The following is a 19,241-nucleotide window of genomic DNA, read 5'->3' on the forward strand; positions in this document are numbered from 1 at the left end:
GCTGCAAGAAGGGGGCAATTTCCTTTGCGTACTCTGTGTAAAATCGAACTGGTATCCCATCAGGTCCAGCGGCCTTTCCTCTTTTGAGCGATTTTAATTGTTTTTCTATCCCTCTTGTCGTCTATGCAGATGGAAATGGTCGAGAGGCAGCACTGCTATACCAAAACGAGTAACCGTCACTGACACTAACCACATCTCACAACATTTAAAGCCCTTTTTGGGCATTTGTGTGATCACGGGTCGTTTCAGATAGATAAACATGCACGGAGGCAGCATACTGTGTGTACATCATATCTGGAGCTTGTACTAGGGTCCCTCTCAATATCCTGCAGAAGCCGGTCCTCCAAATCTGGAATACGCGTAGTCCACCACCTCCCTGCATGTTCGTCACTCTGAAAGGACCCACAAGATACGCACACCAAAAAAGGATCTGAATTGTGCGATGTGGTCAGTGTCTGTGAGGCTACTCTGTTTTGTACAGCCGCACTGCCATGCTCGGCCGTATACGAACATCACCTCGGCTGGTTCCTGACACGAATACTGGACTGTTCTGCTGGTTACAGTACGCTGCATCAATCGCACACTAGGAACACACGGCATGTGGTCACAGGAAATGTCACTCGTAGGACCTTTTCTCCTACATTTCCAGTCAGAAATCTGTCCCTGCATTTTGTCAGTTTTATTAATGTTCACTCTGTATGGTGAGTAGCAACCTATCCTTTTCATTCCATTCATTATTCCATCCCGGATTTTCCATTGTTTAATGCTGAAGTTTTTCTGGATGAAAACGCAGTTTGTGGTAAACTTTTTGCTATCATCATTTTGTGGCTGATGTCAGAGAGATAAAGTATGGAGATTATGTATAAATGAAATGATAATTAAATCGAGACGCTAAGCTGTCGACGGATGTCGATACACAGCAATGGGGACAGTTGAAAATGTGTGCCCCGACTGGGAGTCGAACCTGGGATCTCCTGCTTACACGGCAGATGCTCTATCCGTCTGAGCCACCGAGCGCACAGAGGATAGTTCGACTGCAGGGATTTATCCCTTGCACATTCCCCGTGAGACCCACATTCCGAACTCCATGTTCACACACCACATTCGTAGTGCCACTGCCCATTACACTCATTACCTGCAGCAGACAATCTTACCGAGTCCTGTAAGGGTTTGGGCTATGCGTGTGCATCCAGCACAGAAGGAGGAGGTCAATGGCCGGTTAGTCTTAACTACATGAAGACGGTATCTGATCTTTCGGACATGTCCACAAGAACAGGTACCATCTTCATGTTATGTGTAAAGGTTGAAGTAAGTCGCTAAAGCTCTCACTGACAAATACTTGATGAATGTAGTCCGGGTAATTTATTCATTGTGAGCAATGCTGACTCAAGATGTACACACATTTTCTAACTGTAACACCTGTCTTACTGTGTTAAACCTTGTGTCTCTTAATAAGCAGATTATGACAGCATCTATGGTTTTTAAATTCAGTAAGTAATCATACAGAATCCGCAAAACCAAATTTTTGTCATCCCTGTCAGTTGTCAGACAGGCAATCTGAAAGTGGGATTGGGCCATTTTAGTTGTTTAGTAAATAGGCTTGCCGTTGTGAAGACACGGATGATGAAAACCGTGAGTGCTTAGAAGGCATTTCCTAAGAACCGGGGTCAAAGACGCGAAGTGAGGAATATACAGTGAACAGAGTATGTTCGGCAGAGGGTGAACATAAAGACGAGGCAGTCTACTTAGTATCAAACATCGGCCTTAAACTGAAGAAAAAAAAAAGTGAGAACTTGGGTCTGCAGCACAGCATCGTAAGGTACTGAATCTGAGACTGTGTGAAAACCTGGGAAAGAAGAGGATCCGAGCATGTAACATGTGCCGTTATAGAAGAATTTTGGAAATTCAGCAGGCTGGTAAAATAAGGAACAATGAGGTTCTCTGCAGAATCAATGAAGAAAGGAATGTATGAAAAATATTGACAAGAAGAAAGGATAGGGTGATAGGGTCGTGTTGATACATAGGGAATACAGTACACAGTACTGAAGGACGCTCTAGAGGTTAGACATGGTAGCAGAAGACAGAGCTTGGAATATATCCAACAAACAGTTGAGGACACTGGGTGCAAACCTGCTCAGAGATGAAGAAGGAGCCACAGGAGAGGAATTTTTGGTGGGCCACATTGAACCAGCCTGGAAATTAATGACAAATTTTGTTCGACTCTAGTGACATTACAGTTCTCTGGATAATGAAGACCGACCACCATCAGAAAAGAAAATGAATGGAAAAAAGTGCCAAAAGTCCACTGAAAGTAGGTGATATGAAATACAGTGCATTTTAAGTGTGATTTTGTAAATAAGTTGTCAGTTTATGGCTAGTAATGCTTTCAGATGTGTCATGTAGCGTGTTTTGTAAAGAAATCAAACAGCAGTTTCTAGTAAAAATATGTGTACTTTGCATTATCCATGTTTTCTGTTTACCAGTAGTCTCCCTGTCTGCATCAACCTGGATAACTCAGAAGCTTGCTGCAGTTGTACTTTCAGCACAGGAAATCCCACCACACATTACGTACCACAAAACAACACACTCATAACCCAGTGTTAAAAAAAAAAAACTGGAATTCGCCAGGGTAAACCAAAATAGAAAAAAAAACAATAACAATGCATTCATACTAACTACTGTAAGTGCTACGCAACCACACTACACGAGACACGCACAAAATGCCAAGATTCCAGTCAGATCGTGTGCCGAGTGTTCCGTCCGTGCTACCTACTGCAGTGGTGCCTGGGACTCAGAAACTACGGGAGGGTGCACCGGCATCTGCTAGTGAGGAGCTGAAGTCACCTTCTGTGCAAGCTAACGGGGAACAGGAGTCTCTTTTACCAAAATGAGAACTGGTAGACAGGAAAGCACAACAAATGTACCCCACTCACCTTTATTCTTACCCTATAACGTCTAACTAATAGTGCTCCTTTGGTACAGAAGCCAAAAGATGGTTGGTAGGGAACCAAAAGACTTACAAGTTACTCTATATTCAGCCACGGGAGATGACAAATCCCTTACACCAAAATATTCAGAATAAATCCCCGAACAATTAGTATACGCTCTAAGACTGGGGGAAAAAAAAAGCACCGTGAAGCATTACCTGAATGGGACGGAAATCAGTAGATGTGACATACACGTACAAACCAATAATTACAGTTTCAAAAATTGGATGATTTATTTTAGAAAAAGATCTTCACAAGCTGAGCTAGTCAATGACAAATTGGTCCACCTCTGGCCCTTATGCTAGCAGTTATTTGGCTTGGCACTCTTCGACAGAAGTGGTGGATGTCCTTCTGAGGGATACTGTGCCAAATTCTATCCACTTGGCACATCAGATCATCAAAATCCTGACCTGGTTGGAGGGTCCTGCCCATAATGTTCCACACTTTCTCAATCGGGGAGAGATCCGGCAACCTCACTGGCCGAGATAGGCTTTAGCAGGCACAGAGATGAGCAGTAGAAACTTTTGCCGTGTGTGGGCACGCATTATCTTGTCGGAATGTAAGCCCAGTATAGATTGCCACAAGTAACAAAATGGGCCACAGAATATCGTCAATGAGACCCGCTTTGAATTGACCAATGAAGATGTGTCAGGCGATGCCACGGACAGTGGTGGAAATACTGACTCGATTGTCGCCTGCCATACATCCCGACAACCGTAATCGTTCGACTGGGGTGCAGATTTCTTTTCGTAGCTGGACCCCTTCGATTGTCATCTGCAGCACCCTTAGAGCGCAGCAGTACGTCGACTACATTCTACGCCCCATTATGCCACCTTACACGCGAAGCCATCCCGGGCTTACATTTCAGCGAGATAATGTCCACACGTACGTGATGAGAATTTCTAATGTTTATCTTTATGCTTCCTAAACTCTACCTTGGCCAGCAAACTCAGCAGATGTCTCCCCAACAGAGAGCATTTGGAGCATTACGCACGTGGCCCTCAAACAATCTTGGGATTCTGTCGCTCTAAGGCACCAACTGGACGAAATCTGCTACAATATCCCTCAGGAGGGCATCCACCAACTCTATCAATCAACATCAAACCACATAGCTGGTTATATAAGGACTGAAGGCATTATTATGAAAAGGAAAGTTGCCACTCACCATATAGCGGAGCTGAGTCGCAGTCAGGCACAATAGAAAAACTGCCACAAGTGAGCTTTTGGCCAGCAAACCCTTCATCAAAAACAGACAGGGTTTACATGTATGCACGTGCATGTGTCTGTCATCTGTTTTTGATGAAGGCCTTGCTGGCTGAAAGCTTATTTATAACAGTCTTTCTATTTTCATAATATTGTTACATTACATCCTGTATTTTCCATTGTTTGATCTCGGCCAAAGGCATTATTGACTCGCTTAATCTGTTAAGCTCTTTCCCTTAAGTAACTCATCCAATTTTTTCTGAAATTGTAACCATTTGTTTGTCTGTACACGTACATCACATCGTATCTGCTGATTTCTGTCCCATTCGGATAATTCCTTCACGGTGCACAATTGTTTTTGGATCAAATTGTACTTCTGGTATTCAGCTGAATTTATATTTTCATTTTACGTACAATACTCAACGACCGACCCAGTTGTCTGCTTCAGATGCTAAAGTTTCACTGTTAGGAGTACTCGTTGCCTCTGGACTCAGCCTGACTGAACTATTTGCTACGCTCTTGGTGTTGTTTATAGATAATTGCGATTTCAATTCTTGATGCACACTGCAGCTTTTAACGCTCTTTTGTTTTTCAAAAACCACACTAATATTCCGTGATACAGACAATGCTCTCTGCACTACGTGGATGGTAGATTCGATGACCGGCAAGATCTTAAGAAACTGAGTGTCAGCCGCAAGCCTTGTTTAAATAGAAACCTCCATCCCTCTTTATTGGGTTTTTGAACATAGTTCGATAGAGACCTTAATTATGCGACAAAAGGTGTCATATATTCATATAGGACGAAGTACTGGCTAAAACTAGAAAATGTTGCTATAATTATATCCGGAAACACATACTTGTTGAGATACGGGACATTTCACTTGTGGCAGGTAATGTGTAGTATTCAATGGTGTAAGCAGGATACACAAAAGATGGTATAATAAAGTACCACAATATTTACTTGTGATCAGATGCAAACGTTTGAGTAATCACTGAGGAGAGGCACGAGGATTGCTTCAGTATCAAAGTACGAGTAGGAATCGTCAGAGACAGACTCACGAGGCCCGTACTTTACCGAACGGATTACTAGGTGCAGTATATCACTGATTTCTACACAAAGAGTTTCCGGGGCTATTGGAGAAAGTTACCCTTCCAGAAAGATGATGACCGCAGTTTGTGTGTGATGGGGGACTGCTTCATTTTCTACACGTCATGCGACTGTACGTCATCGTGACATTTTGTGGTCAGGTCACACGGCCTCCCTGTTCGCCGAACATTAATCTGTCGCGTATCTGGCTACAGGGACATTGCAAGGCACTGCCGTACACCTGACACGTCAACAATGTGAAGTTACACGAGCGCATGAGCAATGTGTGTGAGGCAATTTGAATGGATACAGATGTGTTTGAAAGAGTGTGACTCACTGTCAAGAAGGGCCGAAGATTGTTTCAGGATGTGTGGTAACCACATGCAGCTCTGCCTCTAGTGTTGCTTCTACGTAACAGACAGGTAGGAATCAGGGGACAAACTGGCCCGTGTCTGAACAGGTCTCCAGATGTATTATGACAGGAAGTTTCCTTCTAGTTTTGAACAATAATACCTCCTGCACGAATACGTTGTCACCTTTTTCGACAACATGTCCTCGGCAACAGCTGATTTCGTCAGTTGTTGTAGTCAGGTGTGTCACTGATGTTCCTCATGTCTCTCATTGTTTTCATAGTCCGCTCCATGTAAGATAAACCACATTTGTGTGAAATCAAGTACACGTCCAGCTTTCAGATACCTAGATTGTCTTTTTAACATTACGAAGAAGACTTTTTATCTCTGCCAACGAGGAACAAAGCAGGACCATCAGATGACAGACGAGTGATTATCTTTCGCTGTCTTAGTCACAAGCTCTTTCTCAGGTGCTCTTGATTTTCACTGGAATGCTCCCTCAATTTATCCACCCGAGAACCCATTCACTTAGAACACTATTTGTAAGTGTCGTATTCTTCAGCGAGGCTCTGTTTGTCTGAAAGTGTTCGAACTGTGCAGACCAAATAGCATTCGCCACTGAATTTCTTTGTGACGAACGGTGACGGTTCTGCTGTAAATATAACTGGGAAGTGAAATATGATGAGCCCACTACTGGGGTGCAAATGCCAAGTTTTTGTGACAAGTGTAATTAACGTCTCTCTCGAGATAAAAGACACCGGAAAACCTAATAAACAGAGATGGAGGTTCAATTTGAAGAAGGCTCACGGTCTGGAACTCAAATTATTACTGAGATCGTGCAAGCCGTCACATTCGCCAGAGCTGGGAAATGCTGAGACAATGTGTCTGTAAATGTAAACACTGCTCAGGAATTAGGCTTCAGGCACATTCCAACTGGCCGATTGCTGCCTACAGAGCAGTGTGAAGAGCAACCTACGACCATCGGACACGCGGCCGGCACGTCGCCGGTCCCTCCAGCCGCGACTGCCGGCAGACGCATCCCGGTGATGCCATCTCTTCTTTATCCGAGCAGCAACACAGTTGGCCTTGCGAGGCTGAGTTGACTCCATTCAGACCTCTCTACCTCGGAAAAATCTGATGAGGTAACAAAAACTGAACCTGGGCCCTTCCTCACCAAAGGCAGCAACACTAACTGTTTCGCTATGAGATCAGTTTCCATTCCACAAAATACCAGTAAGAGCTCCGAAAAACAAAAGAGCCCACAGAGGGTGTACGGGCATTGGTAGTCAGATTCACAATCCGCTGTAAATAGTTGTGCGATACTGACAATAGTTGACAGTCCGGTCGGAGTCCGGCAACTAGTACACGTGACAGTGGAATTCGCAGCACCTGTAGGAGACCGTCAGGTCAATCGTCAAAATATCGAGTAAAATAGACATATAAACTCGGCAGAACACGCAGATGTATGATGCCGATCAATGGTGCCGAGAAAACCTGAGATATAAACTGGAAGTGTGTACACCTAGTTAGAGGGGCCGTAAGAGGCGACGAACCGGATTCGGAGCAGTCGCAGCGCACGGTGCCTGGTGGACAGCCCTTCTCCTTGTTGCAGCACTTCTGGATGTCGATGCAGGTCCCATTGCGGCACTGGAACTCCCAGGGCTTGCAGTTGCCGCGTCTGGTGCCGGGCGGTGCTGTCACAGTCGTCACAGGGGACGAGTCAGACATTTAGAACACTTGGCAGAGAGCTACGGGACGATCACTGCACGACTGGCACCGGCGACAGCAGATCGCACCCGACGGTCGATATAATCGTCGGTACGGGTAAGGAGCGGAGCGAAGGAGGCGGGGCAGTTCTTGTGCCAAATTACACTGCTGGTCATTAAAATTCGTGACACCGTGGAGCTGGCATTTGACGATGTTGTATCAGCATTAAGTGTGGAATGGTCCAGTTACATACTTTTTTTTTTTCTTCAATTTCCAGCTAAAATATTAACTTCAAATGGGAGGAAGCGGTAATGAAATTCAGACAGTTGCTGAGTGATGGGAGAAGGGTCAAAAGAGGAAAAGTTCTATTATTAATAATTTTGGAAAAAGTCTGTTTCGTGCACACTTCTGAGAAGTTCAGAATTGCCGCGCACCTTCGTGTTCCAGGAAATGCAGTACCCGTGACACTCGTATAAATGCGGTGGAGGTAAGGGACAAGGACAACCGTAGGTGGAAGCACAAGTGGCCAAAGACACTGTTAGCTAGGGCACAGCCACCTATGGTAAACTAACATACGTAAACAAGCGAAAAACGTCGGCAAGCCCCTGCATATCAGCAACACTGACTGGTAACTACCAGTTGCTATTAGAGCTGACCAACAGGCCACAGCAGGGACACTGACGAGCTCGCCCACTGATGCACAAACAAACCATCAACATTACCTTACGCTGTGGTTCCGATATATGACCTATCGGACACAAAAACGATAATAAACCTAACTGTTGCAGGTTGCTGATGCTGAACGAAGACTCTACACCAGCACCCAGCGCCAGCCTCCGAGCAACACACCCGCACAATGTATCATGCATGATACCCACTACTAACAAAGCCTATCCTTGCACGACCTATCGCAGGCAGCAAGACATCCGCTACTGCTCTTACCACCCGACCTAACTATCGCAGAGGTTTTTCTCCCTTGGCTCTCGCCTTGGCACTTTTTTTCCTCTGCCCTTCAAACCACTACCCTTCGTTTGATTTTGACCCAATCTATTGCCATATGAGCACGTATTAATGGCTAACCTTAGCAAGACGTACGCAAACATCGCAGTACCCACATCCTGCGACACCTCACTTTAGTGAATACTAACCCTTATGTAGAGATGGCAGCAGACCTTTTGTGTTGGCCATCATGCCGGTGTGGGCGTGGAGGGGCTCCACCTCTATTTAAAAAAAAAAGACAACAGTGTAAGTAGTACAGAATCGACAACCTGCCTCTGTCTCGGGGAATCGAGACAAGTATGAAATTGTGTTTGCACTCCATTCGTTTCAGACAGACTAATTTATACACTGCCAGAAAAAACAAATGCAACATCCTCAAAGACATCACAATCTTGTCTCAAAGACATGCCCAACCAGTCACACCAATACACCTTCCGGTGGCAACACAAGCCTTTATCTTTGCATGTGAACAATCGTAAAGATGCCACACGACATCCTGGAATCAACTGTTGTAAGCACCTTGCACCTTTTGTTGTAGTTCCGTAATGGTTCTTGCAGGGCCTGGAGAACGAGTAAGTTCCCACTTCATCGTGTCCCACAAGTGTTCAGTTCGTGAGAGAAATGGTGATCTGGACAGCCAGGGAAGTTGCTGTACATCACAAAGAGCGTGTTGCACTGCAGCAAATGTACACGGATGTGCACTTTCTGCTGTAAAAGGACATCACCTTCCTGTTGAAGAAATGGCAACAGCACGGGGATAACAGCCCGTGCAGTGTCTTGGACACCGGTTACTTTACCCTGCACGAACCCCAAATGTGACGGCGAGTCGTAACTGAATAGGCAGCTCGACAGGTCTATGACACAGAAATGTACAACCGTCACTCGCATACAGACAGGACCTACTCTCATCATTAAAGACAACAGATCACCACTGCATTCTCCAGTCGACTCTTTCACGACACCAGAATAGGTGTGCTCCACGGTGACACGGTCTCAGTGACAGCCTGGACAGAGGCACGCATAATCTTAGTTCTCGTACAAACAGACCATTCCCAACAGTTCTCGGTGACATGGCACGTGCAACATATCACGGGATTTCGTTTACGGGCGATGTTCGGCCAGCCACTGCTGCTCGCACAATACGTCCGTCTCGACAGGTGTCTGTACTGAGTGGACGTCCAGAACTCTGTCTACAGGTGTGGCAACATTCTACAGACCACTTCTGATAGAAGTGACACACCACCAATATACATTGAGCCCAACTCGGTGCAGCAATCCACTGATACGTCCATCTAGCTTCCCGCAGGCCCACAATGTGATGCCATTCTATTGGTTGAAGTGGTTCAGGAGGAGTATATACTGAATGTCACAGCAAACACCTTTCAGCCATCTAAATTTCCAGATTGTTATTTTGATGGGCTACCAGTTTCGACAATATATTACGCCCTGACTGATGTGTAGGAAAATTCCAATCTCGGTTTTGGTCAAAATAGGGGCCAGCAGTCAGAGACTGGTATCTGCAGATTTTTGAAAACAGCGATCACTTTAAGCATCACCTGTCAGAATCGAGGTTGGAATCTTCTTACATGTCAGTCAGGGGGCCTCAAGATGGTATGATATATTAAAGAACCTTCAACATCGCAGCGCGTCAGCAATCGTTGGTTAATATATTAAAAAACTAGAAACCCGCCTCGATTGCGAAAATAGCACTTAGTGTTAACCTAGGTTTTGGCGTAGATAACTACACCTTCTTCAGAACAATAAAACCCACAAGTGCCTAAGAAGACCTTTGTCAATGATTAAAAGATCACCATGGCTATACATTTATAAAAGAAAAAAAGGAAAACACAAACAGTACACATGTACAAAGTCAAAACCACTACTTAACTTCATGGTGTACGCTCCACCTCACACCGGCCTATGTTCGATGGGCTATGACCTGGTTGTACGAAGGAGCAACATCTACCAGCACATTCCGTTTCATAACCCCCAAATAGAATTCTTGGTTGTCGAGCTTTTTTTGGTCGAGGTGAGCCAGGTGACTTCCATTGTGATGACTGTTGTTTACTTTTCAGATCGTACCCATAGCATCATGACTGTAATGATTTTCTCGAAAAAATGTGGATCATCTTCGAACACGTCCTTCATTTCGAGACAGGCTCGAACACGACGATCCCTTTGATCTCCAGTAAGAAACTTCGGCACGAATTTTTCTGCCACTCTTCGCATCCCCAAATCGATGGTCAAGATGCGCCGAATTGAGCTGCAGGACAACCCGGACAAGTTCTCGAGTAGATCGATTGCCCTGCATCGATCTTCACTGATGAGATCACAGATTTTGTCAACATTGTCTTCGCTTCGAGCAGCTGAAGGTCGAACGGAACGGGGCTGATCTTCAACCACCATTTCTCCCTTTTTAAACCATTCGTACACTTGCATCTTACTAAGAGCACAGTCTTTGTAGGCTGTCTGAATCATCGCAACAGTTTCTGCTGCGTTCTTGCCGAGCAAGAAACAAAACTTCACTGCCGCACGTTGTTCGTAAGAACCAGCCATTTCCTCGTGTCACGTCTGCACTGTACGCACACTCAAAGAACTGCCAAAGAAACCACGCCGTGAGGCAGAATGATTCAGCAGAGCTCCTACTACAACCCTCTGGCGGCGCAACCTGCCACTACAAGTACACGACGTGCAGCATTACGATTCCGGTTACTTTTGGGTCCCCCCTCATATATAGTAGCCATTACATTTCTGATATGTTAAGGATGGTAGCTGTGCCCTGTCATCAAAGTCCCAGTACCATCTTTCAACACGATAACACGACACCGCACATCTCCTGCGGTCTCCTTACCTACCTCGACAGAGCGGGTGTTCAATCTTTGCCGTGGCCGGCCCACTCTCCAGATCTCTTACTCACTGAAAACACCCGGTCACGGGTTGACGAGAGACCGGAACGTCGCCACTCGCCAATCACTACGATAGGTGTCACAGGGATGAAGCAGCCTAGAATGACGCACCCGTATTTGTCAACCCGGCTCAGTTCTACTCGGTGCCAGCCAGGTCACAGCCTTTGTCACTCCCAGAGGAAGCGACAGCTCTGTCCACTAAATTTCACACCCTCTACACCCTGAAATCGCCTATACATTTCAGTGTGCATTCTTCCTAAGATACTGTACATCCACAATAAACAAAATTTTGTTATTTGATGCCACGTCCTGGTGCTGCAATTTTAATGGCCAGCAGTTTATAAACAGAATTCAATTGAAGCAGGTGCTGTTTTGAGACAGAAGGTGCACATACTGATTACAGTTTCGAGCTACACACTTGCTCTGTTACTCACTGTTCCTAAATAATAATTAGCAACAAATTCAGATAGTGTTCTCTGAAAAGATATTGAAATGGTTTTAAAATTGACTGTAGTACACACACACACACACACACACACACACATACACACACACACACACACACACACACATTACACCAGAAGTTGTGTAGACTCAGTTTCATGCAAACAAGTGAAAAATACGTGAGAACAAAAAGGAGTATTAACATAAGACAGGTCCCACGTATGTATGACAACACAATTATATAGAATGCCATCTCATACATCATAAGACAAATTTTGAAAATCTTTGCCGCACTTTTACCTACATCATCTGAAGTGGGTGTGTCATCAGCCAGGCATGGGGGAGGGTGGGATGAGGGCGAGCTTGTCTACAAATTGAATACACTGAGTTCAACGTGCTGCAGAATGATTGGAAACCTAATGCACAACATAGTTAGTTCAACATGGATGAGTCCATAACTTCCATTAAAATGGTTTGTTTCCATTAATGGCCACCAAAATTATTTTACTTTTTATTTATTGCGATGGCAACTGCTGGCAATATCCATCTTCTGCATGTCCACTTCATGAACCTACTGTCAAAGCAGCTCTTACCCTGAAATGTTCTCAAAAATTAAATTTAAAAGAATTCCTATTTAGTTACACTGAACAGGTCCTTTTAACAATAATGTCGATGAGAAACTGCTGGATAGCCAGGATTAGAAATGACTCCCTGTATCTATATTTCTGGCTTACTGTCAGATTGCACCTGAAATATTACATAACACAATTAATTGTAAAATATTAATCTCTTCCACCACCACTCAACATTTTTACACTGAAAATCCTTAAGCAATCTGAAATAAATCATAATTAGTATATAAAGTACAGAGTATAGTTGATGCAACCAACATTGTATCAGACAGCAAATAGCTGAAGCAGATCTGCATGTACCTCATCTTCAAGGAACACCTTAAACATGTAACAGAATGTTCTGCTGGAAATAAATTTTGAAAAGTTGGATCTCAAAAAGAAAAAAAAAAAAAGGTATATTTTATGAACATAAAAATATACACACACACACACACACACACTCAGAGTGAACTTTTTCCTCTCTCAAGTTTTTGCTACCTGTCATGTAACTGGGACATTATGTACATGTTGAATTAGGAATTAATATTATTTTTTACAAATTATATACAAATTATCAGCCACACACCATCTGTATGTTATTTGTCAGCCATGGAAAAGTCTAGCCCATTTAAGCAAATACAACAATTTCTTTTTTTTTTATGTAGCATTTCATTCAGTAATGATATCACCCATTCGACAATAATTACCCTGATCAAATATTTTTGCTGAATTTTCAGGTGTCACATCCGATAGTGTTAGTAAAATCTGACAACAGTTTGACCAAGCATCTGCTCATCATCAATGATAATGACAGTGCTTGTAATTTGATATGCACTTGTGAAACCATGTAAGCAGCCAGACGAAATGGATGTGCTGTTGGAACTCTTTTGCCCAAGACTGGCAAATTTCTACACAAAATCGAGTTCGCACGGAGGACGACGAGCACCTCACCTGTTATCAACAGGGGTGTCAGCATTTAGACATCTGACGACTAACATACACACTGAATATCACCTAAAGTGAACCATACAAACTGGCACTGGCTGTGCTAAAACCCACATGGAGCAGATAGGGGAATGCAAGGAGATGACTAAAGAGTCCATTATTTGAGCCTTCTGATGTTTTGGCCTAGTTTATTCTGTCAGATAGGTTCCCAAACTAAAATCATTTTTCGAAACATCATGCTCCGTACATTTCCACAGCAAACAGCCCTCTCTTGGAGACTTGCGTAGTCAACATCGTTGCACTATGAAGACAGTCTCTTTCATTTGTCACAAATCCCTAAAATTCAGTTATATCATCCTACACAATGCCTGAAATTCACAGCTATTTACTGCACCAGAAAAGCCTAAAACACAACAATAATAAAATTTTGAACGACACTTTGAAAACAGATTAAGGCCACTGATGTCTATTAGCATTTGAGAGAATACCAGGCCATAATATCTGCTGGAATAGTCTCATACATTATATACCAGTGCCACCAAAATCAGAAACCTGGTACAATTACAGGTCCGTATCGTATTTTGGATTATCGAGACAGTCAAAGTCTATAAAAAAAGACCCAATGACACAGATGTATTTGCTTATGGAAAAGATTTTTCCTCACCATATCAATTAATCATATAATGGTAAGTTATTTGACAGACACCAAAATTACCAGTATCTGTGTCACACACTAATGAAGCAGTACATTATTAACAATAGTTTATTTCATGATTTAAAGCATTATAGCAGATATTAATATGGTTTGTTTGCAATAGAAATCACACAACACACAATGCTAATAAAAATAAATGGCTCACAGCACAACAGAGACACCCAGAAAAAATGTAAATAAAAGTGCAATGCCTGCAGCACACTGAATGCATCAAGCTTTGCTTTTTAGCGGCTAGCAACATTGTGGATGGGACAGGAAAACAAAGTGGTCAACGGGTTGCTAGAGAAACCAGTAGCTATTTGTACGTGGAAGGAGTTGCTCTGTATATTGAGTCTGGGGTCAAGTTAATCCATGAGAATGGAACTGTCCTCAGTAAAAGTGCACAATTAGTAGTCCTAATGCCTTACCCGATAGTGTACAGCTGTGACTCCGTGTTAGCGTCACACTATTATGACTTCTTACTCTTCCACACAAGTTCTAATGAAGAGGGAACAGTGGTGGTGGGAGTTTAGTTAACGTATCTTACACTAAACACCTCAGAATTACTCAACAACTGATTAGACAGTACAACAAGGAGAATCCATAATGATCTGCAATGCTGTAGATGCCTTTCACACTATCCAATCAAAAGTATTCAGACACCACTACGTAATGCAGAACATCTACATCTACATCTACATGGATACTCTGAAAATCACACTTAAGTGCCTGGCACAGGATTCATCGAACTACCTTACAATAATTCTATATTATCTAATCTCGAACAGTGTGCAGGAAAAAGCAGACATCTATATCTTTCCGTGCGAGCTCTGATTATCCTTATTTTACTACGATCATCATTTCTCCGTACGTAGGTCGGCATCGACAAAACATTTTCGAATTCAGAGGAGAGACCTGGTGGTTTAAATTTCATGAGAAAATTCCGCCACAATGAAAAATGCCTTTGTTTTAATGATGCCCACCCCAAATCCTACATCATGTCAGTGACACTCTCTGATCTGTTTCACAAAAAAACAAAATGGGCTGCTCTTCTTTCAACTTCCGCATTGAACTCTGTTAATCCTATCTGGTAAGGATCGAAGGCCTGTGCAGCAGTACTCCAAAACAGGGCGGACAAGCGCAGTGTAGACAGTCTATTTAGTAGATCTGTTACATTTTCTAATTGTTCTGCCTATAAAAAGCAATCTTTGGTTTCCCTTCAGCACAACATGTTCTATGTGGTCTTTCCAATTTAAGTTGTTCATAATTGTAATTCCTAGGCATTTAGTTGAATTTACAGCCTTCGGATTTGGCTGATTTATCATGGAACCAAAGTTTAACGGACTCCTTTTAGCACTCGTGTGGATAACTTCACACTTTTCATTATTTGGGGTCACCTGCCAATTTTTGCACCATACAGATATCATTTCTAACTCATTTTACAATTTTTTTTAATGTTCTGATGAGTTTACTAGATGATAAATGACAGCATCACTTGCAAAAAACCTAAGATGGCTGCTCAGATTGTCTCCTTCATCTCTTAATTGATAAGGAACAGCAAAGGGCCTATAACATCACCTCGGGTAATGCCAGAAATCACTTCTGTTTTACTCAATGAGTTTCCGTCAACTACTACGAACTGTGACATCTCTGACAGGAAATTATGAATGAAGTTGCATAACTGAGACGATATTCTGTAAGCACGCAATTTGATTACGAGCCACTTGTGTGGTACAGCGTCAAAAGCCTTCTGGAAATCTAGAAATACGGAAACAATTTGAAATCCCTCATCAATAGAACTCAACATTTCGTGTGAGTAAAGAGATAGTTGTGTTTCACACGAATGATGTTTTCTACATCCGTGCCGGCTGTGTGTCTCAAAAGATCGTTCTCCTCTAGGTAAGTCATAATATTCTAACACAATAGACATTCCAAATCCTGCCACATACTGACGTTAATGATACAGGTGCGTAATTTAGTGTATCACTCCTACTACCTTTCTCAAATATCTGTGTGACCTCTGCAACTTTCCAGTCTTCGTGTACGGATCATTCGTCACACGAGTAGGCGTTGCGACAGGTGGACCGACTGGTATTAAAGGAGTTGGGGAGTACTGTGTTGGCAGCAGAAAAACAAGAACAGCAGACTGGGTCGGTTTGGATAACTCAATCACTTTGAATATGGACTATCATCGGATGTCATCTGAGTAACAAATCTATCAGGGACATTTCAGCCCTTCTAAAGCTGCCCAAATCATCTGTCAGTGATAAGACTGAAGAAACACTAGGGTATAGCCACAGCTAAACCAAGTCCGAGCAGACCTCATGTAGTGACGGACAGGAACTGTCAAGCACTCTAGAGGGTGTTCGTATAAAATTGAAATCGGTGAAAGGAATCACTAGTGAGCTCCAAAGTGCTACAGCAGTTCAGCTGGCGCAATCACTGGTGCGTAGGGTGTTAAAAAGAACAGGTTACGACCATCGAGCAGCTCCTTATAACTCACACACTTCTGTACTCGATGCTAAGTGACACTCAATGCGGTGTAAAGAGCGACATCACTCGAGAGTGGCCAACTCGAAACGAACGACCGGGGGAGATATACCGTGTTACAGCCTGTGGCAAACTGATGGAATGGTTTTGGTTTGACAAATGGCTGGAGGGTGCTACTCGCCTTCATCTGTAGCGTCAGCAGTGAAGCACAAAGGAGGTGACGTTACAGTACGAGATTGGTGGAGGTAGTTGTCAAAATTTTGAGCAATTTGACTCGAGAGACTCGATAATAAACTCTTATCTACCATCTTTCAATAGCATTTCTGCTTCACTACCATACATTTCTAAACACATCTTCATCACCAGGGCTTAAGCTGGAGATTGAAGGACCATCACTGTGATGTCAGTACAGCAAAATTTTGCTGATTTTTGGTGTATATCTGACATCACAGTGAGATAAATTCCAAGCATTATTCACAATATTATACGTGACTGCAGGAGAATAGCGTGGTCTGATAAGACACGATTTTACTTTTCAAACGATGTGATGTGTCGAGTGCACGGATTGCCCAGTGAGGCGTTTAACCTGCAGTCAGTGGGTGGTGCAGTTCAGGCTGGAGGACGTTCCGTAATGTTTTGGAGATGTTTTCTGTATCACGACTTGGGCCCGATCCTTCAGTTTACAGTAAGTGTAAACCGGGATGTTTACTTCAACAGTTTTGGCAATCGAATCTTGCCATTCTTTCTACGTCTTCACGATCTACCATATTCCGAGACAGCAACCGCTCTGATCAGAATGCTGCAAGTATACATTCCCGATTTGAGTAACACTAAGGAACCTTATCTCACCTCCGCTGGTTACTAATTCACCTAGGCGTACTGTCATAATATGTGTCTGGGACTAAGTCTAACAGCAGGTGAGACATAGCAGTCATTACACCCCATATTCCGTAGCTGTACACGACCCGATCTTCAATCGGTAGCTCCAGCTAGACACGGCATACCGGAAGAAACTTTTCGATTCTCATCCTAGTCGAAATGGGGCCATTATCAAAAATAGAGGTGGTGGTACACGGTATTAGTGTGATGGCTCTTGAAGAGTGGACATCTTTTTTGTCAGTGAGCTTACGTAAGAGGCAAACATGTCAACTGGTTTCTCCAGCTCCACGCGACCACAGAGGATGTGCTGAAATATCAGAGACCGGGGTCAGGGACAGGGGCCATCTCGCTGACCTACCTGCAGTGAAGCCGGTAACAGTTCGATCTTCCACGGTAGGGCGCGGTGACGTCACGTCGTTATCGCAGTCCAACTCGTCCAGACCGCGCGGGCAGTCCGCACGACCGTCGCAGACCACCTCTATCGGAATACAGCTGCCGTCCGAGCAGGTGAAGTCGGTTCCCGGGCACGGAGCGACTTCTTCAGGTGGAAGCGTGGCTGGGTGTGCGAGGTAGGGTGCGGGGCCATGTTAGCTTTAGTCAGACACCAGATACAGCCGAAGGCAAGCTCGCAGTGAGGGCATTATGTCTGCTGAATGCATAGGGTGACTGAAGGTGTGGAACTGGTAGAAACCGTCCATCAGTATGGGGATCAACAGCCTTTTCAATACAGCACAACATTAAGTTACTCCTGCAGAAAAAGAAAGATGAGTGCACATGGTGGCTGTTGGGAGTGTCTAACATTACTGTAACTTTACAGGTGGAGATGGCAACACAGCATCCCTGAAGATGTGCATGTGCAGCTTATCACCATCTTCCAAACTCTCGAGAAATGTCAAATCATTGGTGACATCGTTCAGGAACAACAGCAACCATACTTAAATCTCTCTCTCTGTGTGTGTGTGTATGTGTGTGTGTGTGTGTGTGTGTGTGTGTGTGGGAGGGGGGGGGGGGGATTTCCTCCCAAGCCCCTGGATCGATTTCAACCAAATTTAGCACAGAAACAGCAAGCCTTACGAGTATCATCACTATGGGGTTATAAATGGGCAAAAGCATGTTTTTTTTCCAGCCCTAGTCACACAGGCTATGTTGGGCGACAGCTGTGTTGTGTGGATCCGCCTTGTCAACTTGCTTTGCTATGCAGCCCCATGGCAGGGGCAACAAACAGTTTTACACATACAATGAAGGCTTTCATGACTGGATGACCATGTAGTTAAGTTTTCTGAAACTTTCGTGGTAGCACTTAAAACTGTAAGTTTCAGACCATGTAGTTAAGTTTTCCGAAATTACAGTCTTATCACGAACTATTATCCATGACTGTATAGTGAGGCTATTGAAATTTATAAACATGAAGATAATTTTAATAGAAAAGAAGAGGCCTTGAAATTAAGGGAGATACGGACAGTGGTGTCCAGAATCGATAAGTGATTTTTATCTATGATGGACTATTATCGATAGTTACATTTTATCTTTGACTAGTTTTCTCTCTGATACTATGTGCAAGCTAGACTACGCCCACTTTCCTCGGTATTTAGGTCGCTCTCCGACGCCCGACTCATCAGTCGGTAGGACTCGACAGGACCAGCCATACCTCTGAGGATGTCCAACGTAGTATTGGACGAAACGTTAGGAATAGAAGAATTCCATGGACCACGGCCATATTATCCGGAAGAATCATCAACAACAAATAGTTTTAGAGCCCCCAACATGTAGGCTTCCCTGCACGACAGGTGAGTTGTGGTAGTAGAATCGGCCTGTTTCGCAAGGGCTATATATGCTTAGGGGTAATGCTGGGAGCAAAGAGAGAGAGGATGATGCACACAGAGAGGAGGGATGAAGAGATGCATAGGGAGAGAGGCGGAAGGATAATATGGACAGAGCA

General features: G+C 43.7%; 1 protein-coding gene across 1 annotated transcript in view; it reads right to left on the reverse strand.

Annotated features, from left to right (window-relative positions):
- The window catches only part of LOC126108671 (basement membrane-specific heparan sulfate proteoglycan core protein), a 761,963-nt gene that overhangs the window by 317,751 nt on the left and 424,971 nt on the right, over positions 1 to 19,241 (reverse strand). The window contains exon 14 of the mRNA XM_049913980.1: positions 17,661 to 17,858. Within this exon, the coding sequence (XP_049769937.1) occupies positions 17,661 to 17,858 (198 nt within the window). The remainder of the gene's footprint in view (positions 1 to 17,660; positions 17,859 to 19,241) is intronic.

The sequence above is a fragment of the Schistocerca cancellata genome, chromosome 11 (assembly GCF_023864275.1).
Source record: "Schistocerca cancellata isolate TAMUIC-IGC-003103 chromosome 11, iqSchCanc2.1, whole genome shotgun sequence".
Lineage (NCBI taxonomy): Eukaryota > Metazoa > Arthropoda > Insecta > Orthoptera > Acrididae > Schistocerca > Schistocerca cancellata.